The sequence below is a fragment of the Vipera berus genome (genome assembly GCF_964194415.1).
Source record: "Vipera berus genome assembly, chromosome: 16".
Taxonomy (NCBI): domain Eukaryota; kingdom Metazoa; phylum Chordata; class Lepidosauria; order Squamata; family Viperidae; genus Vipera; species Vipera berus.
The window spans coordinates 2616212-2643850 of record NC_138219.1 but is presented as its reverse complement, the minus strand read 5'-3'; the positions used below and the strand labels follow the sequence as shown (position 1 = coordinate 2643850).

Sequence of the window (27639 nt, the reverse complement as noted above, 5' to 3'; positions counted from 1 at the left end):
AGGAGCAGGGGTAGGCAACCTTGGCTCTTTGAGGACTCGTGGACTTCAACTCCCAGAATTCCTGAGTCAGCATAGCTGACTCAGGAATTCTGGGAGTTGAAGTCCACGAGTCCTCAAAGAGCCAAGGTTGCCTACCCCTGCCATAAAGGTAAAGGTTCCCCCGCACGTGCGTGCTAGTCGTTTCCGACTCTAGGGACCGGTGCACATCTCCGTTTCAAAGCCGAAGAGCCAACGCTTGTCCGAGGACGTCTCCGTGGTCATGTGGCCGGCATGACTAGACGCCAAAGGCGCAGGGAATGCTGTTACCTTCCCACCGGAGTGGTCCCTATTTTTCTACTTGCATTTTGACGTGCTTTCGAACTGCTAGGTTGGCAGAAGCTGGGACGGGTAACAGGCGCTCACTCTGTTACGCGGCACTCGGGATTCGACCCACCAAACTGCCAACCTTCTGATCGACAAGCTTAGTGTCCTAACCCACTGAGCCACCGCGTCCCTACCCCTGCCATAGCCCCTGCCAATATTTGAGGGGCTGCTACAAAGAAGCCGGGGAGGGGGGGGCGGTCAACGTATTCTCCGAAGCGCCCGAGGACAGGACAGGAAGCAACAAGTGGAAACTGACCCAAGGAGAGAAGCAGCCTGGAATTAAGGAAGGATTTCCTGACAGTGAGGACGATTCACCAGTGGAACAGCTTGCCACCAGAAGTCCCCCAGGGTCCTTTCCATCCCTAGCAATTCTATGAGCTTGGGGGTGGGGGGGTGGACTGGAAGACCTCCAAGGTCCCTTCCCACTCTGTTATGCTGACTCTGCTGCATTCAAGGCTCACGTCCCCCCCCCCAAGTCTAGGTTTGCATGCAGACCTTGAACCCTTGGCCTGAGCTTGACCCCTTGCGAGCCCTTTTGCCGGCTGCGGGGAGCAGCTTCCTTGGCCCGTCTCTGCTGCCCACCCCCACGTAGCCTCCGAGACCCCCCATCTCTGGCCCTGCTGGCCACCCTCGCCATCTTTGCAGGAAGCCACCGTGGTTTGCTTTGGATTTGCAGAGGGCCAGCATGGCCTGGCCTTGTGAATGCAGCCCTGGGTTCCTCCCAACCAATCCTCCTCCTCTCCTCTCAACCTCAGGCTGCTTATTCCGCCTCCCTTTTTTTCCCCTCTCCCTGGCTGCCAGCCTTCCCACACGGGGTGCACCGGCTCTCCTTAAAGGAAAGAGGCTTCCGTTTCTCTGGCAACCCCGCACATTTGAGGCTGGCAAAGCTGCAGGATGGAGAGGAAAAAAACCCGGTTCCTTCATCCAGCTGGCCCGAGACTGTGTGGTGGTGGTAGTGGTGGGGGCCACCCTATCGCCTGCCCGCCCCCTTGCAAAGGGAAGCAGGAATCCGGGCAGAAAAAGGATCCTTCCGTGTGCCCCACTGCAGCCATGGTAATTGCCAAACCTTTCCCCCTAATATATATCTACATCTCTCTCTCTCTGTCTCTCTCGATAGATAGATAGATAGATATAGATAGATAGATTTAGATAGATAGATATAGATATAGATTGATATAGATAGATTGAGATAGATAGATATTGATATAGATTGAGATAGATATATAGATTTAGATTGAGATAGATAGATATAGATAGATTTAGATAGATTGAGATAGATAGATATAGATTGATATAGATTGAGATAGATTGATATAGATAGATTGAGATAGATAGATAGATATAGTGATATAGATAGATTGAGATAGATTGAGATAGATAGATTGAGATAGATATATTGATATAGATAGATAGATTGATATAGATGATAGATAGATAGATAGATAGATAGATAGATAGATAGATATTGATATAGATAGATAGATATAAGGTAAAGGTAAAGGTTCCCCCGCACATGTGTGCTAGTCGTTTCCGACTCTAGGGGCCGGTGCTCATCTCCGTTTCAAAGCCGAAGAGCCAGCGCTTGTCCGAGGACGTCTCCGTGGTCATGTGGCCGGCGTGACTAGATGCCAAAGGCGCACGGAACGCTGTTACCTTCCCACCGGAGTGGTCCCTATTTCTCTACTTGCATTTTTACGTGCTTTCGAACTGCTAGATTGGCAGAAGCTGGGACGAGTAACAGGCGCTCGCTCTGTTACGCAGCACTCGGGATTCAACCCGCCAAACTGCCGACCTTCTGATCGACAAGCTCAGCCTCCTAACCCACTGAGCCACCGCGTCGCTTAGATATAGATATATACAGATATATATATATATATTCACGAGGACTAGAAACTTGGTTTTTGGCAGCGCGACATCATCCTCCACAAGGCCTGAACTTGGGAAGGCTGGGCCTGCAAAAGTCTTTTTGGGTGGGGGCGGGGGAATTTGCCGGTGGCCAGAGAGGAGCTTCCCACAAAAGCTGCCCAATTTGTGTGTTTCTTAGGAGGGGCAGGCGGGGGTTGTGTTGCAGAGAATAAAGCCAGCATTGTGCTGTGGAATTTAAAGCCAGAATAGCGAGCTGAGCTTGGAGGGGAGGGAAAAACAAAAGCAAACCCGGAATCAATCGCCTAAGTGAGGGGTCTAACCAAACGGGGCCACTTCAAGACTTGTGCACTTGCAACCTCTCGGCTGGGGAATTCTGGGAGATGAAGTCCACTGGTCTTAAAAAGCGGCTAGGTTTTGAGATCCCGGGCCTAAGTTAATTTCCTTTGAAAGAGACAGACCAAAAAAAAAAAAGATAATGGGATTTCTTCCAAATAAGAACAGAAAAAAGGCACCCCTGCCTGGGTTTTAATTTATCCAAACCCGACACCCCAAGAGGAGGTCACATCTTTGCCAACATGAAAAGTTTCCCGCTGGAACGGGGCTGTGCAAGTTGCACAGACTCTGCAGCCTGCAACTGGCAAACCATCATCTCCTGCGAAAGCCCGGCCCTTGTTTACGCTCCGGCAGGTTGCTCGAAACGGGAAAAGTCGGGCCGACAGAGTAAACCACGGTTTTGGTTCGCCGCAGATACACGTTGGCAAAATGCCAGTCTGAATGTCCCCCTCCTGAAATTCCGCCTTTGATCACGTTTGAGCTACTCCGCACGCAAATCTCTTGCAGACTCTTCTTTCACTTTTGATTCTATTCGCTTCCCCGGCAGTAGCGGCAGCTTTGCTTCCCAAGGAGGGGGGGGGCAGGGGCAGCCCCGCCACGGAGGGGCCTGAAAACGGCCACGGAGAAAAGAGAGGGTCCTTTGGAGAGCAATGAGGACAGGGGTGGTGGGAGGGACAGGAAAGGGAATTCGAAAGGTGGAAACGCCTTTACATTCATGAGCCGCGGCCGCAAACTCTTTGCATTGTGTTTCTGGTGTGTTTCTCTTCCAAACAGTTGCGAGAGTCACTGCTTGTTTTTCCGGCAAGACCTGGGACTTTGCAAGTGGTCCTAGCTCCCTCCACCATTTGGCAAAGCGGTGGGTCCAGGAGGCGCCTAGCTGCCCCCTCCCCAAACACCCCGGCTGCCTTGCCCGGGGATGTCGTCCTTTCCCGCTGATCTCGGCTGTGTCCCGGGGGGGGGGCGCAGGCTCACGAGGGCCCCAGGACGGGCTCCTGACTCTGCTCAGCTTTGGCCAGAGTCACCCGGATGGTGTGGGTCAGGTGCTGCAGGCCGATCAGGTAGCCGTCTTCGTGGCTTCCGGCGGTCCAGGCCACGTTGTGGCGAAGGTGGGTGTGGGCTGGGGCTGGCAGAGTCTTGCCAAAGTCGATCATCCAGATGCTGGCCTGGCCTTTTTGGTCGTGGAGGAAGAGCAGAGAGCTTCCAATTACCTGGGAAGGAGGGAGGTGGGTAAAAGGGGAAGGAAGGAAGGAAGGAAGGAAGGAAGGAAGGAAGGAAGGAAGGAAGGAAGGAAGGAAGGAAGGAAGGAAGGAAGGGAGGGAGGGAGGGAGGGAGGGAGGGAGGGAGGGAGGGAGGGAGGAAGGAAGGAAGGAAGGAAGGAAGGAAGGAAGGAAGGAAGGAAGGAAGGAAGGAAGGAAGGAAGAATAATAGTTGGGGAAAAGAGGGAGGAGGGATTGGAGGGAGATGAATGGATGGATGGGAGAGGGAAAGAGATAGGTTGCAAAACGGAGGAAGGAAGAAAAAGATGGAAAGGAGGTCAGTGGGAAGAAGGGAGGGAGGAAGAAAGCAAGGAAGGAAAGAAAGGTTGGAAAAAAAGGGAGGATGGAGGAAGCAAGAGGGAAGGAAGGAGAGAAAGAGGGAAGGAAAGAAGGAGAGAGAGGGGGGGGCGAAGGGAAAGGAAAGAAGGTCAAATAAATCTCCCCAAGTTAGAAGAATTTGCGTGGCTAACTTTGCAGGCCTCGGAATAATATTCCAGGACTTGGATCAAGCTCTTCAAATGCCATCCACCCTGGAACAAGCTGGGCAAATATTCTGGGGAAGCCAAAAGTAAATACTTCACACAGTACGGCAAATAAAGCAGAGACACCCACCCACCCACCCACCCACCCTATTCCAAACGACGTAAATAGAAAAGGGTGGCCTGGCCTGCCATTTTTGTTTGGTTTTTTTTTTTAAATGCTCTTGTTTGTAAACACGCCGCTTCTACATGGGTGTGCTTTCAGCAGGGAGGAGCTGCCCCCGAGCATGCACGAAGTTCTTTCGTCAGCCAGAACTGCTGGACGCAAAGATCTGCTGCTTCCCAGCACCCCTGTGGCAAAGACCTGCGGACTTCAACTCCCAGGATTCCTGAGCCAGGAATAGGAGTCCAAGTTGCCCATAGCTGCCCGCCCGTTCTAACCCAGTATTTTTCAAATACTGCTAACCGGGGGATTCTGGGAGTTGGAAGTGCAGAGAAGTGAAATTTAAGGACGTTCCTGCCATAAAGGAACTGGACTCCTTCTCTTGTTTTGCAAATTAAGCCTATACGTGCCCAGTTAGAAGTAAGTTCTACTGGCTGCATTCCCACAACCCGCTTAATCTGATTAATCGAATATAACCTTTTGGCCTGGATTATGTGCCCAACTGTAAACCCAGTCACCCAGCATGGAAACAAAGGCATTAAAAGCCACCCAGGGCCCAAATTAAACAAGCTTGGGAGCTGTGCGAATGCACCTGTGAGATCTCAAACAGACCCCAGTGTTTTGTGTGAACGCAGCCCTTGGGTTGCAGGAGATTTCCTGAAGAGTCAAATACCAACACAAACACACACACACACACACACACACACACACACACACACAGAGCCCGCTGCAGTTGCCTCTGCTTATGCTTCACCCAGAGTACGTTCTGGACCACCCCCGGAAGCAGAGTCACAACCCATTGTGAGAGGATGAGGAATGACCTGCTTCTGGGGGTTCGCCCGGCCAAGTGGCAGTGGCAGGGCGACGAACCAGAAACGCACCTACCCGACTCGACCCTCCTACAAATTCACCATCCAGGGGACTGCCTTCCCGGAACCCCTTGTGACTATGCTCGTTCAATACTCCAGCACAGTACTACACGCCCTCAGGGGTTCCCCACTCTCCTGGGTGCGACCCGCCTGCATCACATCCAATCTCGATGACGGGCCCAACCACTGGGCCTCTGAGAGATGGCCGGGCAGGGTCAGGGGCCTCCAGCATAAGCCCAACAAGAGGCCCCTGATTAAGTTCTTAGCTAATTTTTTTGTGGGGTTAGGGAGGGGGGAGGGAGAAGACTATGGTTGCGCGGGAAAGGCACGCCTTCCAGCCACCATAACGCATGCCAGGCCCACGACCGTTCGCGACGGCGTACAACGAGGACCAGTCGCCGATACCACCCAGTGGCGTACTGAGAAACATCCCATCCCTAGGATGGTGGGGAATGGCAGAAGGTGCACAGACAGAGGGCCATATCGTCACCGGGAGTGTCATCTCCGCTCTGTAAAAGCGGTGAGACGCTCCGACCCTCTGTTCTCCCCCGGAGGACCCGGGAGCAAAGGTGCGCCCCCTCCCATGCTAAGGCTGGTCTTCCTGAATGCAAGGTCCGTAGCTAACAAAGCTCACCTCATTCGTGACCTAGTGGAGAGCGAGCATGCGGACCTGGCTTGCATCACGGAAACCTGGCTGGGCCCAGAGGGTGGTGTTCCTCTGGTTGACCTCTGCCCGCCAGGTTTCCAGGTGCTGCACCAGCCTCGGGCTCATGGGAGGGGTGGGGGAGTGGCAGTTATCATCAGGGAATCCCTTAGCCCGCGAGAGACCACCGTCCCTCAGATGGTCGGGTGTGAGTCTCTCCTACTGAGATACGGCCCAGGGGCGCAGTTGGGCCTGCTGCTGGCGTACCTACCACCTAATCGTGCAGCGGCGGCCCTGCCCGAGCTACTCGATGCCCTCTCAGGGTTGGTGGTTGAATTCCCAAGACTCATGGTCTTGGGCGACTTTAATCTACCGTCCCTGGGAGGATCGTCCGAACTGGCTCGGGAGTTCATGGCTTCCATGGCGGCCATGGACCTGTCGCAAATAATTTCTGGACCGACTCATGAGAGAGGCCACACCCCAGACTTGGTGTTCTTGTCTGGACGGTGGCGTGATGATATCGGTGGGGGTACCACAACTGTTACGCCCCTGTCATGGACCGATCACCACCTCCTGCGGCTAGACTTCCCCCTTGCCACCCCCCACCGTGGGTGCACGGTGCCAGTCAGATGGTACCGCCCTAGGCGCCTAATGGACCCTGATAAGTTCCAGGCAGCGCTTAGGGACACGCATGCACTCCCTGCTCACAGCTCGGCGGATGCCTTAGTGGAAGCCTGGGAAAAGGCAGCCACGGAGGCTCTGGGCCGAGTTGTACCCTTGCGGCCTCTGACCAGGCGCAGATCCCAGCGAGCCCCATGGTTCACCGAGGAGCTCCGGGAGATGAAGCGTCGGAGACGGGGCCTAGAGAGCCGTTGGAGATCCAGCCGATCCGAATCCGACCGATTGCGACTAAGAATCCTCACCAGGTCTTATCTCGCTGCGATAAGGGTGGCAAAATCCAACTATTTTTCCACCCTCATCGCGTCCGCAGATAATCGCCCGGCTGCCTTGTTCAGGGCGACTCGCTCCCTATTAAACCAAGAGGTGAGGGAGGAACCCTTGCAGGGTCGAGCCGAGGAATTCGGTCAATATCTGCGGGATAAAATTGCTCGGATTCGAACCGGCATGGACTCCAACTGGGCTGAGATGGAAGAACAAGACATGGACAGTCTTGTCGACGTCATCTGGGAAGAATTTGATCCTGTAACTCCTAAGGAAGTGGACAGGATTATGAGAAGGTTGAGCTCCTCCACATGCTTACTGGACCCGTGCCCTTCCTGGCTGGCCTATGCAGCTCGAGAGGGGACACGTGGCTGGTTCCTAGCGGTCATCTCTGCTTCTCTGAGGGAGGGTCACTTCCCCACTGCCTTGAAGGAGGCGGTGGTGAGACCTCTCCTCAAGAAGCCCACCTTGGACCCATCCTCTTTGAATAACTTTCGTCCAGTCTCCAATCTTCGCTTCCTCGCGAAGGTTGTTGAGAGCGTGGTGGCGCACCAACTTCCTCAGATCCTGGATGAAGCGGTTTATCTAGACCCGTACCAATCGGGTTTCAGGCCGGGCTACAGCACGGAGACGGCATTGGTCGCTCTGATGAATGATCTCTGGAGAGCCCGGGACAGGGGCCACTCCTCTGTCCTAGTCTTATTAGACCTCTCGGCGGCTTTCGATACCATCGACCATGGTATCTTGCTGCGACGCCTCAGGGGACTGGGAGTGGGAGGCACGGTTCTGCGTTGGTTCTCCTCCTTTCTCCAGGGTCGCTCGCAGTCGGTGCTGACAGGGGGACAGAGGTCGACCCCGAGGCCTCTCGCTTGCGGAGTCCCTCAGGGGTCGGTCCTCTCGCCTCTCCTGTTCAACATCTACATGAAACCGCTGGGTGAGATCATTCGCAGTTTTGGAGTAGGGTACCATCAGTATGCTGATGACACCCAGCTTTTCATCTCAACTCCAAACAATATCAGTGATGCCCTAGACGTGATGTCCCGCTGCCTGAAAGCGGTCCGGGAATGGATGGGGAGGAACAGGCTTCAACTGAACCCGGACAAGACTGAATGGCTGTACGTTCCGGCAAACCAGGATATTCAGAATGTCCCATCGCTTAACATTGGGGACATGTTACTACCCCCTGTTGATAGGGCCCGCAACCTGGGTGTCCTCCTAGACTCGCAGCTCTCCCTAGAAGACCACATAGGAGCTGTGACCAAGGGGGCCTTCTCCCGGGTACGACTAGTTCGCCAACTACGGCCTTATCTGGACCTGGATTCCTTACGTACAGTCACCCATGCCCTTGTGACCTCTCGCCTAGACTATTGCAACGCTCTCTACATGGGGCTGCCCTTGAGATCCACTCGGAAGCTTCAGCTGGTGCAAAGTGCGGCGGCACGGACACTCTTGGGAGCCTCCCGATACTCCCATATCACACCTCTCCTCCGTGCGCTGCACTGGCTTCCGGTTGCCTTCCGTGTGAAGTTCAAGGTGCTAACAATGACATACAAAGCCCTACATGGCATGGGTCCGGACTACCTACGGGAGCACCTTCTGCCGATGTCAGCACCCCACCGTCCTGTGCGCTCCCACAGAGAGGGCCTCCTCAGGGTGCCACCGCTCAAGGAATGTCGGCTGGTGGCCCCCAGGGGGAGGGCATTCTCAGTGGGTGCGCCAGCCCTCTGGAACAGCTTACCAACCGAAATCCGGATGGCCCCCGACCTCCGTACCTTCCGACGCGACTTAAAAACTTTCCTGTTCCAGCAGTCCGGCCTGGCATGATAGCGTTAATTGGGGTCCCAGTTTGTTTTCAATATTGTTTTTATTACTTTTTATTGTTCATCTGTAGACCTTTCTTCCTCTGTACACCGCCCCGAGTCCCTCGGGAGAAGGGCGGTTTATAAAAACTAATAAATAAATAAATCTCCAGCCCGGGCCCTCTTCTTAACAGAACTGCAAGTCCCACAATCCCCTCAGCAAAGCGCTTGGAATTATGGGAGTTGAAAACTCATCTGGATAAAGTGTCCCCCTTAAATTGCTCCAGATGCTTTCAGCTCCCAGTCTTTTAAGCAGGGAGGAATCCAAAACCCAGAGCTAAATTTCCTCGTGTTTCTCAACCCCTCCTGTCCAACCTGGGTGGGTCCATTCTCACAATTAGGGTTGGGGGAAGCGGGTCCCCAGATTATTTTTCATAGATGGGGTGGTGGGACAGGACAGTTTTGTCTCACGCCTCCTTTGAGAGCTCAGAAACATTCGGCTTTCCACCTTTGGGGGGGGTGTCCCCAGAAAATTACCTCGTGCCTCTTGAAGAAGTTGGACTCGTCCAAGGCTTGGCGTAAATTCTCCAGGCGTGCCAAGTAGGTCTTCTGCAATATTAATGTTAAATATTATATTAATGTTAATATTAAAACAGGAAGAGTTGGGGGCCAGTGTTCCCTCCCCCCTGTCTCTTTTTAGAAGCATTCTTTGCCAGGGGAAAAAAAATCGAACATAAGAGGGTCTTTAATACAGTGAGAATGATTGAGCAACAGCACTTAGACTTATATATCGCTTCTCAGTGCTTTACAGCTCTCTCTAAGTGGTTTGCAGAGTCAGCATCTGGCCCCCAACCATCTGGGTCCTGGGAAGGCTGAGTCTTCCTGGAGCCGGTCAGGATCGAACTCCTGGCAGAGGGCAAAGTTAGCCTGCCATACTGCATTCTAATCACTGTGCCACCATGGCGATGGGATGGCATAGAATAGAACAGAACAGAACAGAACAGAATAGAATACGGAATAAAGAATAGAATAGAATAGAATAGAATAGAATAGAATAGAATAGAATAGAATAGAATAGAATAGAATAGAATAGAATAGAATAGAATATGGAATATGGAATATGGAATATGGAATATGGAATATGGAATAAAGAATATGGAATATGGAATAAAGAATAGAACAGAACAGAATAGAATAGAATATGGAATGAAGGACAGAATAGAATAGAATAGAATAGAATAGAATAGAATAGAATAGAATAGAATAATGGGATGGGATGGAATGGAATAATAATAATAATAATAATAATAATAATAATAATAATAATAATAATAATAATAATAATAATAATAATAATAATAATAATAATTTTATTTATATACCGCCCTTCTCCCGAAGGACTCAGGGCGGTGAACAGGGCAAGCATAAAAAATACAAAAATACAAAAGTTAAAAAGGATTAAATATATGCCCGACTAAAAACAATAATTACAAATATTAAGATAAAAATAAGAAAAACCCCACCCATCCCCCATCAGGCCAGGCCAGCTTGTTCGAATAAGAATGTCTTTAGGTCGCGACGGAAGGAGCGAAGGTCGGGCGCCATCCGGAGCTCAACCGGCAACCGATTCCATAGCTCCGGGGCGCCCACAGAGAAGGATCTCCCCCTGGGGGTCACCAGACGACATTGTCTGACCGGTGGCACCCTGAGGAGGCCCTCTCTGTGGGAGCGTACCGGGCGGAGGGACGTTGATGCCGGCAGCAGGTGGTCCCCAAGGTACTCCGGACCCCTGCCATGTAGGACCTTAGAATAGAATTGAATTGAATTATGGGATAGAATAGGAGAGGAGAGGAGAATAGAATAGAATTATGGGATGGAATGGAACAGAATAGAATAGAGGATGGGATGGGATATGGATATAGGATAGGATAGGATAGAATTATGGGATAGAATAGAATAGAATAGAATAAAGAGAGATTAGAATAGGAATAAGATAGAATAGAATAGAATAGAATAGATATTGGAATGGAATGGAATAGAAAATATGGAATGGAATGGAATGGAATGGAATAGAATAGAATATAGAATAGAATAGCATTTAGACTTATATCCTACTTCACGGTGCTTTATAGCCCTTTCTAAGCGGTTTACGCCTCTAGCCCCCAACAATCTGTGTCCTCATTTTACTGACCTCGGAAGGATGGACCTCAGCTCTGCCACTGATCAAAAGCGTGGTCCCACTTTTCAGCAAGCAATTCTGCATCTCCACCCCCACCCCTTTCCTCGGTCCAAGAACTCACCAGCACATCCACACGGTTCTTCACAAACTGCAAAAAGATCTCCATAATTTGATCCTGGCTCCGCGTCTGCTTGAAATCCCGTTGCACGGCTCCCCCCTCGATCTGCGGAGAGGGCAAAAGAAGAGAGCAACAGCAATTAGCGCTTAGACTTATATACCGCTTCACTGCGCTTCAAGCCCTCTCTCAGAGGTTTACAGAATCAGCCTCTTGCGCCCCTCCCCAACAACCCGGCTCCTCATTTTACCGACCTCGGAAGGACGGAAAGCGGAGTCCACCTTGAGCCGGTCAGGATCGAACTGCTGGCAGTGGGCAGAGTTTAGCATTCTGACCACTGCACCACCATGGCTCAGCTCCACCGAGTTTGGAAAGATGGGTATTCTGATCGGTTGATGGAAGACTTGCTTCTCCCGCACAGACACACGTGCATGTGCGCATACACACACACACACACACACACACACACAATTTTGTCCGCTCACCGTCACCCCCTCGATGCGGAAGCCCAGAGATGTGCTAGAGCTGGTGTTTTCCCTCCACTGCATGTAACGGGGCTTGCTGACGGCCCCTCGGCTGTGCTCCTCCGGCGTGGGGGCCCAGGGGTCAACCTTCACCATCTTCTGGTAGAGGTCCCGCCGGGGGGCTGACCGGGGATGACCCTTGCCAACTTCGTCCTCCAAGAACGTTCTGGACAACCGCGGGGAAAGGGAAGCAACAGTGACTTGGGTGTCAGAATCCATTTATATTTCATTTCTAACTCTCTCTCTCTGCAAACCCAAATCTCACACACCCCCTTTTCTGGATTCTGCCGTTCCCAAGGAAGAAAGAGAATAAACAGGGGTGTTTATTGCCCCATCTCTTTCCCTTAGATGTAACGTTTTGTTTATTCAGCCTGCCTGTCGGCCATCCCAAAATGACGGATGAAATCCCTCTCTGATTTACAAGCAAACAAGGAAGGTGGTGGTGGTGAATTCTGGCTTGTATCTCCGGATAGAATGTGAAGGGGAGAAAGTAATTGCGTTGCGAATGGACTGATGGTTCTCCCCTTCCCACGAGGAGTTGGATACCTGAGGCTCGACTGATCCGGGACTGACCGAATGGACTGAGGGGTGGGGTTTTGCTCGGGGACACTTTAAAAATATCGATCTGTGAGAGAGTTTTCAGATCCTGTCTGTCCTATCCTCTGTCATCTATGTCTTAGTAAAAGTTCCTGCTTGGACAATTTTGTCTCCAAGAGTTTTTCTTTCCTGAGATGTGGATTGGCGTGGGTTCTGACATTTGGGGAATTTGACTTTCCCTCCAATTAACGCACAAACTAGGAGACGCGGTGGCTCAGTGGGTTGGGACGCTGAGCTTGTCGATCAGAAGGTCGGCAGTTTGGCGGGTCGAATCCCGAGTGCCGCGTAGCAGAGTGAGCGCCTGTTACTCGTCCCAGCTTCTGCCAACCTAGCAGTTCGAAAGCACGTAAAAATGCAAGTAGAAAAACAGGGACCGTTCCGGTGGGAAGGTAACAGCGTTCCGTGCGCCTTTGGCGTCTAGTCATGCCGGCCACATGACCACGGAGACGTCCTCGGACAAGCGCTGGCTCTTTGGCTTTGAAACGGAGATGAGCACCAGCCCCTAGAGTCGGAAACGACTAGCACGCATGTGCGGGGGAACCTTTACCTTTACCTAACGCTAGGTTACAGTGGTCCTTGATTGACAGTCATTTGTTTAGTGACCGTTCAAAGTTACAGCGGCACGGGAAAAAATGGATTTATGACCGTTTTTCCACACTTAGGGCCGTTGCAGCATCCCCCTGGTCAGGTGATCAAAATTCAGGCACTTGGGTTTATGACGGTTGCAGCATCCCGGGGGTGGTGGTGGTCATGTGATCTCCTTTTGCAACCTGGGCAAGTCAGGTTCACTTAACCACGTCACTCGCTTAATGGCAGTGGTTCTCTTAACAAGGGTGGCAAATGAAATGGGGCGAAAACTTGCTTCGCAACAAGTAAAATCTTGGGCTCAATGGAGGTCGTAAGGAGAGGACTACCTGTAACAGGATCTTGTCGGTCTGATAGGACAAACCTCCCCCCCCCATCTCTTTTTATGGCCAGGTAAGTATGCTTTAGAGGACAGGAAGGCCTGGAGGAACGTTGTCCATGGGGTCGCAATGGGTCGGACACAACTTCGCAACTAACAATAACAACAAAGTTATGCTTTCTTTTCTCTGTCCATTAGGCAGCCTCGCGCACTCTTATCCGGTCGTTTGCTGGGGACCGTTATTGCAAGATCATTCCCACATCGATGCAGTTTGCATCCAGGAAGATTTGGAAGAGGGGTTGGTAAATTAAAAGACGGGCCCGATCCACTTCTTCCCACCCACCCACCCAACCTGCGAGGAAGGCCGCTCTGACCTGGTGCCCATCTTGCAGTCCATGATGCTGGGATGCTGCAGTCCGAGGAGGAGATCGTCCATCTGGATGTAGCGCTCTCCACCCACCTCGGACACCCCGTGGTAGGCGGGCACGAAAGGCCGCAAGACGTCCGTCATCAGCTCAGACAGACACGCCTCCTCCACAGCGCTGAACTTCTTCAGGATCAGGCCCCCCTCGCTGGGTTTGAAGTTCCCTGGAAGGAGAAGGGAGGGGAACAGCTGGAAGCCAGGAGCAAAACTGGGCTCTCTGCCTTAAAAAGCGCCCTTTTCGGCATGACTGGCTGGGGGATCCTGGGAGTTGTAGTTCACCCCTCTTAAAGCATGCTGGATGGGGAATTCTGGGAGTTGAAGTCCATCCCTCTTAAAGAATGCTGACAGGGGAATTCTGGGAGTTGTAGTCCACCCCTCTTAAAGTATGCTGGCTGGGGAATTCTGGGAGTTGAAGTCCACCCAGCTTAAAGCATGCTGACAGGGGAATTCTGGGTTTTGAAGCCCATTCCTCTTAAAAGCATGCTGGATGGGGAATTCTGGGAGCTGTAGTCCATCTCTCTTAAAGCATCCTGGCTGGGGAATTCTGGGAGTTGTAGTCCACCCCTCTTAAAGCATGCTGACAGGGGAATTCTAGGAGTTGTAGTCCATCCCTCTTAAAGCATGCTGACAGGGAAATTCTGGGTTTTGAAGCCCACCTCTCTTAAAGGATACGGGATGGGGAATTCTGGGAGTTGAAATCCACCCACCTTAAACTTGCCACGGTCGAGAAACACTAACCCCCTGGCCTGTTCGGTCTCCAATTTGGCCTTGGCTCCTGATCCCCCTCCCCACACCTTCTCCTGTGCACCCCACGGATCCTCGTGCGATTCATACCTTCGTGTCCGGCCAGCTGCACCCAGGAGCTGCGTCTTCGCAAGGACCAGTGGACCATAGTGAAAAACGTCTTCCAGGATTTTGTCTAGAGAGGAAAGCCAGGAAATGGGCACTTACAAATGTGGAAACCCTGTGTGTACGCGTGGGGTGAAACCAGAAACCCTGGTGAGAGGGGGGGGGCTCCAACAAGGATATATCCATGGATGGTGTTCAGACAACCTGACTGGTTGGGCTCGACAACAAATATTTGAGCTTGACACATCAAAACAACACAACTCACCTCAAGCTACATTTAACCCAATACAGAAAGCCTTTGACTGTCAGAACTTCAAACTGAGATGTGAATAGCTCTGGGGAGGTCTGTCATAACTTTGAACATTTGCTAAGTGACCTGTCGTAAGTTGAGGACTATCAATATTAGGATACTGACAAGACACCGTAATCCCAATAGCAGCAACATGGGACCTTCCTCATCTCCAAGTGGTTAAGGAAGCAGGCTAGAAAACAGGAGACTGTGAGTTCAAGTCCATGAAAGCCGGCTGGGTGGCTTTGGGCCAATCACCAGGAGATGGCGAGTTCTAGTCCCGCCTTAGACATGAAAGCAGGCTGGGTGACTTTGGGCCAATCACCAGGAGACGGTGAGTTCTAGTCTTGCATTAGACATGAAAGCCAGATGGGTGACTTTGGGCCAATCACCAGGAGATGGCGAGTTCTAGTCCCGCCTTAGGCATGAAAGCCGTCTGGGTAACTTTGGGCCAATCGCCAGGAGACGGTGAGTTCTAGTCCCACCTTAGGCATGAAAGCCGTCTGGGTGACTTTGGGCCAATCGCCAGGAGACGGTGAGTTCTAGTCCCGCCTTAGGCATGAAAGCCAGCTGGGTGACTTTGGGCCAATCACCAGGAGACGGTGAGTTCTAGTCCCGCCTTAGCCATGAAAGCCAGATGGGTGACTTTGGAATGGCATAAGGACTCCTATCTTGGGTTTGCTCTCTTCCAACCCTATGATTCTAAGATCCTATGGGCCAGTCCCTCTCTCTCAGCCCATCCCGCCTCACAGGGTTGTTGTTATGGGGGGAAATAGGAGAAAGATGGTGCATATAAAACCCTATGCATATGAGACCCCACCTGGAATACTGCAACCAATTTTGGTCACCATACTACAAAAAAGACGTTGAGAGTTTGGAAAAAATTCAGAGAAGAGCAACGAAGATGATCCAAGGCCTGGAGACCAAAACATACGAAGAACGGTTGCAGGACTTGGGTTTGGCTAGTCTAAAGAAAAGAAGAAATAGGGGAGACATCATAGCAGTCTTCCAGTATTTGAGGGGCTGCCACAAGGAAGAGGGGGGGGGTCACGTTATTCTCCAAAGCAGGTCAAGAAACAGCGGTTGGAAACTGAACAAAGAGAGAAGCAACCTGGAATTAAGGAGAAACTTCCTCACAGTGGGGACAATTAACCAGTGGAACTGCTTGCCACCAGAAGTCGTGGGTGCTGGAGGTTTTTGGGAAGAGACTGGTCAGTCACCTGTCTGAGACGGTATAGATTCTCCTGCTTGAGCAGGGGGCTGGACTAGAAGACCTGCAGGGTCCCTTCCAGCTCTATTCTATTCTAGTGGATATATTTTTCACCTTGATTTATTTGTCATAATAATAAAGGTGGGATACACCTAAATAAGTAAATAAGCAGGAAAAAAAACCTATGGTTCTAAACACACACAAAAAAACCCCAGGAACTAGAATAGAATAGAATTAACAGAGTTGGAAGAGGACCTTGCAGCCATTTGTCTGAAATGGTATAGGGTTTCCTGCCTGAGCAGGGGGTTGGACTAGATGACCTCCAAGGTCCCTTCCAACTACTACTACTACTACTTCTTCTTCTTCTTCTTCTTCTTCTTCTTCTTCTTATTATTATTATTATTATTATTATTATTATTATTATTATTATTATTATTATTATTATTATTATTATTATTATTATTATTATTATTATTATTATTATTTAGTCCAACCCCTGCCTAAAAAGGAAAGCATACACCATTTCTGACAAGTGGCTGTCCAGTCTCTTCTTAAAAACCTCCAACCATGGAGCACCCCCAACTTCTGGTGGCCAGCTGTTCCACTGGTTAATTGTCCTCCCTGTTAGGAAGTTTCTCCTTAGTTCCAGGTTGCTTCTCTCCTGGGTTAGTTTCCATCCCGTTGTTTCTTGTCCTGCCTTCGGGCGCTTTGGAGAACGGCTTGACTCCCTCTTCTTTGGGGCAGCCCCTGAGATACTGGAAGAGTTGCTATCATGTCACCCCTGATCCTTCTCTTCGCTAGATTAGTCGTGTCTCTTCGTGAAAAGCCTGCTTCTACAAAGAGGGACATTCCTAAAAAACCCCTGCAAGCTGGGCCCTGCATTGCAGCCGCCTCTTGCAAGGAGGTGCGAAACTGTGTGCAAAACAGCCAACGGATCTTTCTCCACACAACGCCAGGCACGATCGTCGGGGGGGGGGGGGCCCTCCAGGCTTCCCCAGCAGAAGAGGAAGCATGCATCAGTCCAGGCAGGAAATCTCAGCCCAGCGTGGCCGAGACACCACCTCCCCTTGCACTGCTGAGCTGGGAGGCCCTTGAGCAGCTCTGCCACGCTAGCCAGCCGAAAACTAGCCAGCCAGCACAGCCGCACCTGGAGTGCAATAAGCACGAGGGGCTCCAGGAGCGACAACAGCTCTGCAACGGGCCAGGAAACCCGCTGCAGTCTGTGCAAAGGCTCGCCTTGCAAGCGTGCAGAGTCCTTTTGCACCCAGGGCTGTTCCCCTCTGCAGCCAGAGCCAGCTGGGTGTGGAGCTCTTCGGTCACGTGGGTTGACTCTCCTCTCGCTCTGTTGTGGCAACAACCCGGCAGCTTTGCAACACAAGCCTGGAGACTTTGCTGAGCATCGTCTGGGTGGAGCAAGCGTGCTGGAGGGGGGGGGTTAAGGGTTCCTCGCACCCAGAACCAACTGAGCGGCATTCCAAAGGATGTACGCCACCCCACGCCTGATGGGTCCGGGGTGAAAAACTTGTACTTGTCTGGGTTCCAGTCCACCAACGAGGGAGATCAAAGGCGGCAATGATGAAATGCACTTTATTTATTGCCGGGTTTTCTGCACCGTCCTCTTAAAACCGCCCCCCAGGGTGCAACTCCATCTGCTTCCTAATAGCACAGTGCTTAGCGAAATAAATAAAAAAGTTTTGGCATCAAAAATGCCTTGATTTAATCGGGTAGCTGACTTTGGCACAAAAACAACAACAAAAAACCAGCAGTTTGGGCAGCCCCGTTTCTAATGAAGAAATGTTATTAAGAGGCAGAAGATTATTTTAATGAAAAACAACAACACAAAGCTTTTTTTTTTTAAAGGGAGTTTGAGAAGTTTTTGCCTTTTACCAAAATTAGTCACGTTAGTCAGGAAAGAGACTTCTCAACTACTCAGCAGAGGCTCAGAACTTTTTTAAAAATGCAATGAGAGGTTTAATCTTTTGATCCCTACACTCAAATGTTTGATTCCCCCAATTAATACAAGTAGTCCCGACTTACAACTATTTGTTTAGTGACCGAAGTTACAACATCACTGAAAAACAGTGACTTGTGAACGGTTCTTACAACCACTGCAGCATCCCCAAGGTCATGTGATCAAAATTCGGACCCTTGGCAACTGGCTCACACTTACGACCGTTGCTGTGTCCCAAAATCACGTGATCCCCTTTTGCGACCTTCAGACAAGCAATGTCAATGGGGAAGCCAGATTCACTTAACAACCAGGTGATTCACTTAACAACTGCAGTGATTCACATAACAACTGCGGCAAGATAGGTCGTAAAATGGGGCCAAAATTCCCTCAACAAGTGTCTCACTGAACGACCGAAATTTGGGGATCAATTGTGGTCGTAAGTCGAGGATTTCCTATATATACAGAAGGATGTTTATCAGCCTGCCTAAAAAAGTAAGGTTTTAAAGAATAACCAGGTTGTTAATCCAGAGCCTTAAAAAAACCATCCAAAGTATCAAATTTCCTGATTTGCTGTTGTGCAGAAGCAAAAGTCTAACTCAAGCTTCCAAGAGACATCTACAACTGGCATGGAATTTAACTCCCATAATCCCCATCCTGGGGGTGATGGTCCCAAGTCCCTATTTTAAGCCTTCCACTCCACTGCTCAGTTCCATTATTGCACAAAATTGGTTTTTTTTGCTAATCTTGCAAAAATCTCTATTTTGCAAACAACAGCTTTGAATCCTAGCATTGTATTTCCTTCCTATTTTAAGCAGAACTCTTCACCACCCATTCAAGTTGTGCTTCCCAAAAAAAGTTTCCTACATTAAGTAAAAAACTTTCTGGAAAGTTTTTATTTAAATCTTTACTGTGACTGGGTAATGAGTTGGGGGTGTTGTTAGCCCAAGAAAATCTACTTTTATTTAATTTGGGGTTGTTTATCCATTGGGAAGCAATCCAGTATTTGAATTTTTAAAAGCAAGAATTTAATCTAAGTCTCCCTAAACCAGTGTTTTTTTTTTAACCCTAGGGGCTTGAAGATGGCTGGACTTCAACTCCCAGAATTCCCAGGCCACCTTCAAGCCCCCAGGATTGAGAAACGCTGCCCTAGACATGTCCACATCCTGTTTTCTAACATTATCATCTAATATCAACCTAACTTTTTACTTCGGCTAGCATCAAGCAAGAGCTTTCAAGCTTAAAATGCAAATATCCAAAACAAACAAACCAGAGATAAACCTTCATGATTCTTGGATTAAAAGCTGCCTTCCTTTGCGGATTTAGCTCTGTTTCACTCAACTTCCCTTCTTCAGGATGGGGACAAAAGTCCACCCTCTTAAAGCATGCGAACCCAGGGGATTCTGGGAGCTGAAGTCCACCCCTCTTAAAGCATGCTAGCTCAAGGAATTCTGGGAGCTGAAGTCCACCCCTCTTAAAGCATGCTAGCCCAGGGGATTCTAGGAGCTGAAGTCCATCACTCTTAAAGCATGCTAGCCCAAGGAATTCTGGGAGTTGAAGTCCACCCCTCTTAAAGCATGCTAGCCCAGGGGATTCTGGGAGCTGAAGTCCACCCCTCTTAAAGCATGCTAGCCCAGGGGATTCTGGGAGCTGAAGTCCACCCCTCTTAAAGCATGCTAGCCCAGGGGATTCTAGGAGCTGAAGTCCATCACTCTTAAAGCATGCTAGCCCAAGGAATTCTGGGAGTTGAAGTCCACCCCTCTTAAAGCATGCTAGCCCAGGAATTCTGGGAGCTGAAGTCCACCCCTCTTAAAGCATGCTAGCCCAGGGGATTCTGGGAGCTGAAGTCCACCCCTCTTAAAGCATGCTAGCCCAGGGGATTCTGGGAGCTGAAGTCCACCCCTCTTAAAGCATGCTAGCCCAGGGGATTCTGGGAGCTGAAGTCCACCCCTCTTAAAGCATGCTAGCCCAGGAATTCTGGGAGTTGAAGTCCATCACTCTTAAAGCATGCTAGCCCAAGGAATTCTGGGAGTTGAAGTCCACCCCTCTTAAAGCATGCTAGCCCAAGGAATTCTGGGAGTTGAAGTCCACCCCTCTTAAAGCATGCTAGCCCAGGAATTCTGGGAGCTGAAGTCCACCCCTCTTAAAGCATGCTAGCCCAGGGGATTCTGGGAGCTGAAGTCCACCCCTCTTAAAGCATGCTAGCCCAGGGGATTCTGGGAGCTGAAGTCCACCCCTCTTAAAGCATGCTAGCCCAGGGGATTCTGGGAGCTGAAGTCCACCCCTCTTAAAGCATGCTAGCCCAGGGGATTCTGGGAGCTGAAGTCCACCCCTCTTAAAGCATGCTAGCCCAGGGGATTCTGGGAGCTGAAGTCCACCCCTCTTAAAGCATGCTAGCCCAGGGGATTCTGGGAGCTGAAGTCCACCCCTCTTAAAGCATGTTAGCCCAGGGGATTCTGGGAGCTGAAGTCCACCCCTCTTAAAGCATGCTAGCCCAGGGGATTCTGGGAGCTGAAGTCCACCCCTCTTAAAGCATGTTAGCCCAGGGGATTCTGGGAGCTGAAGTCCACCCCTCTTAAAGCATGCTAGCCCAGGGGATTCTGGGAGCTGAAGTCCACCCCTCTTAAAGCATGCTAGCCCAGGGGATTCTGGGAGCTGAAGTCCACCCCTCTTAAAGCATGCTAGCCCAGGGGATTCTGGGAGCTGAAGTCCACCCCTCTTAAAGCATGCTAGCCCAGGGGATTCTGGGAGCTGAAGTCCACCCCTCTTAAAGCATGTTAGCCCAGGGGATTCTGGGAGCTGAAGTCCACCCCTCTTAAAGCATGCTAGCCCAGGGGATTCTGGGAGCTGAAGTCCACCCCTCTTAAAGCATGTTAGCCCAGGGGATTCTGGGAGCTGAAGTCCACCCCTCTTAAAGCATGCTAGCCCAGGGGATTCTGGGAGCTGAAGTCCACCCCTCTTAAAGCATGCTGGCTGGGGAACTCTGGGAGTTGAAGTCCACAAGTCTTAAAGATGCCAAAGTTGGGTACTCCTGCTCTGGCGCTCCGGCCCCCATCTCACCTTCCTCAGCACCCGTTTCTTCGCCGCGGCCGACTTTGCTTCGGCGTCGCTGAAGACCTCGTCTGACTCCTGGGAGGAGCTGGCCAGGGAGGAGCAGGTGGAGGAGCCGGAGACGGACCGGTCGAAAGGCAGCCCGGGGGCTTGGCTTACACAGGAGGGAGATGGCACTGGGGGCTCCCCAGAGGTCATCTGGCCCAGCGGGCAGGACGGAGGCCCCTGGCCCGTTTGCAAGCCATTGCTGGACAAGGCCCCACAGCACGCCTGGGCCCCTCCCGCGGTTGCCTCGGTGGCCCTGGCCGGGTCAGAGGGGGGCTCTGCCGCCTCCCACCCCTCGGCCTCCGTCGGCTGAAGGAGAGATCCAGAAGAGGCTGGAATCCATTCCATGAGGGCTCCGAAGGACGGATCACCGGATCCCAGGCCGGAGGTCTCGCGTGGTTGCAATGGCCCTCGGATACTCCAGGTTCGGATCCCACCAGGCTTGTCTAAATAGGGAAACCCAAACAGGGCGCAGAAATATCAAAACATTTATAATCTGTTTGCTTATTCATTTATAGCATTGTTTTTTTAAAAAAAATCCCATGCTTTCTCTGCAAAGGCCCATAAACTAGGTAATACTACCCATATTTTCCCACCGAAAATAAGGCAGGGTCTTATATTAATTTTTGCTCCAAAAGACGCATTAGGGCATATTTTCCAGTTAGGTCTTATTTTCAGGGAAATACGGTACTAAATGCCTCCGTCTGGCTGGCGATCTTAACTGGGGCTTAATTTTGGGGGTAAGGCTTATATTATGAGTATCCTGAAAAATCATGCTAGGGTTAGGTCAGGAATAGGCAACCTTGGCTCTTTTATGACTCGTGGACTTCAACTCCCAGAATTCCTCAGCCAGCATGGCTCAGCTTGGAAACCTCTCCCTTTCCCCTCAGCGTGGCTGGCTCAGGAATTCTGGGAGTTGAAGTCCACAAGTCATAAAAGGGCCAAGTTTGAAGACCCCTGGTTTAGAGTATAGGCCAGGGGTTTGCAACCTTGGCTCTTTTATGACTCGTGGACTTCAACTTCCAGAATTCCTGAGCCAGCATGGGGGAACTATGGCCCCCTCATGACTCGTGGACTTCAATTCCCAGAATTCCTGAGCCAGCATGGGGGAACTATGGCCCCCCTCATGACTCGTGGACTTCAATTCCCAGAATTCCTGAGCCAGCATGGGGGAACTATGGCCCCCCTCATGACTCGTGGACTTCAATTCCCAGAATTCCTGAGCCAGCATGGGGGAACTATGGCCCCCCTCATGACTCGTGGACTTCAATTCCCAGAATTCCTGAGCCAGCATGGGGGAACTATGGCCCCCTCATGACTCGTGGACTTCAATTCCCAGAATTCCTGAGCCAGCATGGCTCAGCTTGGAAACCTCTCCCTTTCCCCTCAGCATCGCTGGCTCAGGAATTCTGGGAGTTGAAGTCTACGAGTCATAAAAGAGCCAAGGTTGCCTAGCCCTGGGTTAGGTCTTATTTTCAGGGAAACAGGGTATTGCCCTGTTCACCGCCCTGAGTCCTTCGAGAGAAGGGCGGTATACAAATTAAATTATTAAATTAAATTAAATTATTTGCCATCTGAGAAAGAGAGGTGGCAAAGGTAGTCCTCAACTTACAACAATTTGTTTACCAACTTTTCGAAGTTACAACAGCTCTGGAAAAGGTGACTTATGACCGTTTTTCATATCTAAGACCGTGGCAGCATCCCCCGTGGCCACACGATCCAAATTCGGACGCTCGGCAACTGGTTCATATTTATGACGGCTGCAGCGTCCCGGGGTCATGTGATCCACTTTTGTGACTTTTTCACAAACAAAATGGGGAAGCCAGATTCACTTCACGACCGTGTTACTAAACAACTTAATGTGCTTCACTTAACCCTGGCATGAAAAAGTTGCAAAACGGGGCAAAACTCACTTAACAACCGTCTTGCTTAGCGATGGAAATTTCGGGCTCATTTTGTGTTCGTAAGCCGAGGACTAAATGTATAGGATCTACAAGACGAGCGCGCAAGGAAAAGGGAATGGGGAGAAGGAAAGAAGGAAAATAAATGCTTCTCTCCTCCTGGCCGTCTTCTTCTCTAAAATTGTTTTTAATCACAGCCAAACAGGCCTGGAAACATTTTTTTTTCCATGCTTCATTTTATACGATATGTCTTGGTCCTGGAACTCAGCCACTTCAAAAACGTTGCATTTAGAGATCGTAGGGGGAAAGGAGAAGCAAAATAATAATAATAATCATCATCATCAGAAGTCCAGCGGCAGATTTTCCACTCTGACAAAATTGGCAGAACTCATGAGAAACAGAATTTAAGGGAAGCGTCTTTCCTAACCCGTGTTGCTTTGCAAAAGGTACAGACAAGCTCCAGATTTTTTTTTATTTTCACTTCGTGGTATTTGAACGGTCCGTTTCCTGTCCTGGCCCAGCCAGGAATGTAATTAATCGAGAAATGATTAATCGAACAATGGCAACAGGAGAAGCAGGAATTCCACTGAATGGAGAGGTTGGCAACCTGAGTGTGTTCGTTTCAAATGACCTGAAAGGGCTCCGAACCGGTTTAAAAGGGACAGGGGGGGGTCCACAAACCTTGGAAAGCCAGGACTATTTCCTGCAAACTACTCCTTTTCAGCCACTTCGCTTCCTTGTTTTTAAGAAGTTGTGAAAATGGATTTAAAAAAAAAAAATAAGTACAGGCAGTCCTTGACTGAGAACTGTTCGTTCAGTGACCGTTCAGAGTTACAACAGCTCTGACAAATGTGACTTGTGACCGTTTTTCATAGTTACAACATTTGCAGCATCCCCCACGGTCACGCGGTCCAAATTCAGAGAGGCCTGGCACCTGGTTCGTAGTTATGACCGTCGCTGTGTCCCAAGGTCATGCAATTCCCCCCTTTTACCAAGCCAGATTCATTTAGCAAGCACGTTTACTAACTTATCCACTGCCGCGACTCATTTAACGACTGCGGCCAGAAAAGTAAAACGGGGCAAAAACTCAACTCAACCAACGTCTCACTTAACGATGGAAATTTGGGGCTCAATCGTGGCCCTCTGGTGCTTCTTTAGACTCTTGGGGGGTAAAATGTTTTGGATGCCGTCTGTCACCCAGCCCTAAAATGGAAATAATTAGGATTTAAAGGCGAAATTCCTCCCCTCGGGGAGGAAGAGAAAGAGAAATCTAAACCAGATTCAGCTTCTAACTTTTAATTTTACAGAGCTGCAACCGATGCAGAGTCATAAAATCAAAATCCTTTTCTGCTCTTTGGATTTTTTTTGCTGGCGTGCAACTCAACAACCGAAGTGGGGCCTCCTGCCAGCTGCCCCCCCCGACACCCGTGTTCAATAACACCCCCCCCTGCATGGGGGCAACAGGCTGACCGAGTAGCTGAATGCAAAGCAAAGTTTATTCTGGAAGTGAATCCAAGTTTTGTCGTGGGTTCCCCCCCCCAGCCCCCAATGCTCAAAAGGAACATATTTGTTGCACACCGCCTAAAGGTAGGCCCTCGACTTGAAATGGTTCATTTAGTGACCGGTCAAAAGTTACAATGGCCTGGAAAAAAAGCGACTTATGACCATGTTTCACCGCATGCCATTGCAGTATCACCCTGGTTGCGCAATCAAAATTCAGATGCTGGGCTACTGACTCAAAGTTATGACGGTCGCGGAGTCCCCAAGGTCACGAAATCCCCTTTTGCGACCTTCTGACAAAGCCAAGTCAGCGGGAAAGCCAGATTCACTTAACAACCGTGTGACTCACTTAACGCCTTGTTCAGCGATTCCCTTAACGAGAAAAGTCATAATAAAATGGGGCAAAAATTTACTTAACTGTCCTGCTTAGCAAACAGACATTTTGGGCTCAATCCTAAGTCGAGGACTGCCTGTACTCAGCTGGGTGGCTGGAAGAAGACCCCCCCCCAAAGCGGCTGGATTCGCACAACCCACTTGGTGTGAATCAAGTTGTGCGTGTTGTGGGGAGAGGGTGGGGCTTGAGTGGGCTTTGGGGGGATCAGTTTAAGGGGCTCGGGTGGGATCGCTCTTGGTTTTGCTTCCAACAGTAATCGAACAAGGAGGCCATGCACTCTGCCCATGCCCAGGGGAGCTCTCTTCGCTGCTAAGGGCGCAGAGATCCCTTTCCTTTGGAAAGCTGGATGGAAATCAGGAAAGGAAGCAAAGGCCATCCAAACTGGGATGGGGAGGGAGACCCCTCCCCAGCTCTCCGCTCCCCCCCCCCACTATCAAGCAGGAGCTTCTGTGCGACCCGCATCTGGGTCCGGATGCGTCTCCCCCGACGCGTGTCTTGCTGCTTCGCACGGAAAGAGCAGTTGCATCGGGAAGACTCCCCTTCCCAGTCGTTTTTGCACCCCTCCCCCCGAAAAGAATCCTCCAGTGATCTCCCGGGGAGCCCCCCCCCGTTCCAACCCTGCCCCCCCTTCCTTCCTGGCTTCCCCCTCCCCAGCGCCCGCCCCCCCGAAGCCCCCTTCTCAATTCCTCACCTGCAAAAGAGGCAACTAAGGGGGATTCATCCCGTCCCCGCGTCTCCGGCTTGCAGAGCACGTCAGAAAGGCGGGGACAAAACCCGTGCAGAGAGAAGGCGGGAGGGGGGGGGAAAGGAGGGGGAAACGCAGCGGAGGAAGGAGGACCGCGAGGAAAGGCTGGTCTCGGCCTGCCCTCTGCTGGCCGCGCGGGGTACCGCAGCCTCTGTCCAAAGCGCAAAAAAAGAAAAAAGAAAAAAAACCGATTCACTTTTGTATGCGTTATCTGCCTACGTGCATTTGCACGTGTGGAGGTGCGTTTCTCAAGTCGGTGATCTTCTATCCCTGGTGGCGTGCTTAATTTTACTGCGATATTTTTAAAACCCCAAATGAAGGTATAGGGTTTCCTGCCTGAGCAGGGGGTTGGACTAGATGACCTCCAAGATCCCCTTCCAATTTTTATTATTATTATTATTATTATTATTATTATTATTAATTATTATTATTATTATTATTATTATTATTATTATTATTATTATTATTATTATTATTATTATTATTATTATTATTATTATTATTATTATTATTTTATTATTATTATTATTATTATTATTATTATTATTATTATTATTTGTTGTTGTTGTTAGAAAAAAAGGTTTTTTTATTATGTTCGCATGTGTTGGTCAGCCACCTCGCCCCCTTTCATGCAATGCAGGGTCACGAACCTGGCTGTGCTGCCTAAAATGCCACAAATACTCACCACCTCCTGGTTATCGTCCCAAAATCGCGAAGCTAGTTGTGGTGTATAAAATTCCACAAACACATGCCACCTCCTGGTTATTGTCCTAACAACGTATCACAGGAGATGGATGGCATTTTTGTGGAATTTTAGGCAGCACAGCCAGCTTTGCGACTTTACACCAAAAGCCAGGAGATGTTGAGTATTTGTGGAATTTTATACAGCACAGCCAGCTCTGTGACTTTGGGACAACAATCAGGAGTTGGCCAGGGATGAGCAGGTTCATGCTTTTATTTATGTTACAGGATCTGTCCTTTTTGTAAGGGGGCCCCGGATGTCAATGCTGCTAACATTGGGTGTTCTTGCTTTGACAATGTATGGAGAGGCAGCCATTTTCCTTGTTGCATTTTACTCTTAAGAGTTTCCCCAACTGCTTGAGGCCATATAACCCTTTTCGGAGCAGCCATGTGCTTCCCCCCTCCTGCTGGTAGCCAGGAGGGGCCCTCACGTAGATCTGCCAGTCCAGGTTGGCATGGAGGTAAGCCGTCTGGAGGTTGAATTGGTAGACTTCCTCCCCCAGAGCAGCTGCAGTTACGAGGGCGGCCTTGACGCTCTTTGCCCGGACGGTTGGAGAGTAGGTCTTCCATGTAGCGCTGGGCGAACCCCTGCGCTACCAAGCGGGCCATTGGCAAGTGGTTTGGCCTTGAAAACCCACCTTGTGCCAATGACTTTCCTCTCCTTCGGTGGCTGCTGGGGGGTGAAGACCTTGAGCTTTCTCAGGCTCGCCATCTCCCGCTCCATCGCAAGCTGCCACTTCTGTTCTTCGATGGGCAGCTCCTGGAGAAGGATTTTGGGGTGACCACGACGCTGTTGACGGACGTGATGTGCCCAATGTCGATCCTCTTTGGCGGGACCCCTTTGTTGGACCGCTTTGACCTCCTGCCACTCACCGCCCTTTTCTTCTGTGGGTTCCTCATCAGCCGGCCATTCACAACCAGGATGTGAAGGCCCTCGGTCCCAGATGCTGGGCATCACGGGCCTCTGAGGCGTCGCTGGAGGCGAAGAGTCGTGCGAAGATGGCGTGTCTTCCCCCTCGGGACTGGATGGCTCATCCTCCCCATCTGGACCAGGTAGGCTGACCTCTTCGTCTTGTTCCTCGCTCTCATCGGTGGCAGGGTGTGTGGTCGTCTCAGGTGGTGTCGTGGTTGGTGCATCCTTGCTGGGTCAGTTGACATATGGGCCCAGATCATTTGAATGGATCTGGGTCCAATTGGAGTCCTCTTTGAAGGAGGCAGATCGGGAAGTCACAGTCCTGCCCCCCTGTCCCAGGAACCGGTAGGCCTTGGAGCCAGGAGCGTAGCCCAAGAACCCCAGTCTCTGGGAGAGAGATCTCCCCTTCTTCCACAGCTGCTTGGGGATGTGCACACAAGCGTAGGAGCCAAACACACGCAAGTGTCCCAGACTTGGCTTCCTACCGTGGACCAGGAAATATGGGGTCTGGTCCATGACGCTGCTCCAGGTGCGGTTTAATGTGTAATTGGCGTAATGCAGCGCCTCCGCCCAGTACGATTCCGCGACCCCAGCATC

General features: G+C 50.6%; 1 protein-coding gene across 1 annotated transcript; it reads right to left on the bottom strand.

Annotated features, from left to right (window-relative positions):
* Positions 1-560: 560 nt before the first annotated feature.
* LOC308675587 (inositol-trisphosphate 3-kinase B-like) lies at positions 561-25758 on the bottom strand. Its single transcript, XM_081341027.1, has 8 exons — positions 25335-25758; positions 20813-21294; positions 14291-14375; positions 13407-13620; positions 11493-11697; positions 11014-11115; positions 9251-9322; positions 561-3770 (listed from the first exon to the last, which is right to left on the bottom strand). Exons 2-8 carry the CDS (start codon positions 21194-21196, stop codon positions 3531-3533), a joined length of 1302 nt encoding a protein of 433 aa, XP_081197153.1. The 5' UTR covers positions 21197-21294; positions 25335-25758; the 3' UTR covers positions 561-3530.
* Between the last annotated feature and the right edge of the window lie 1881 nt (positions 25759-27639).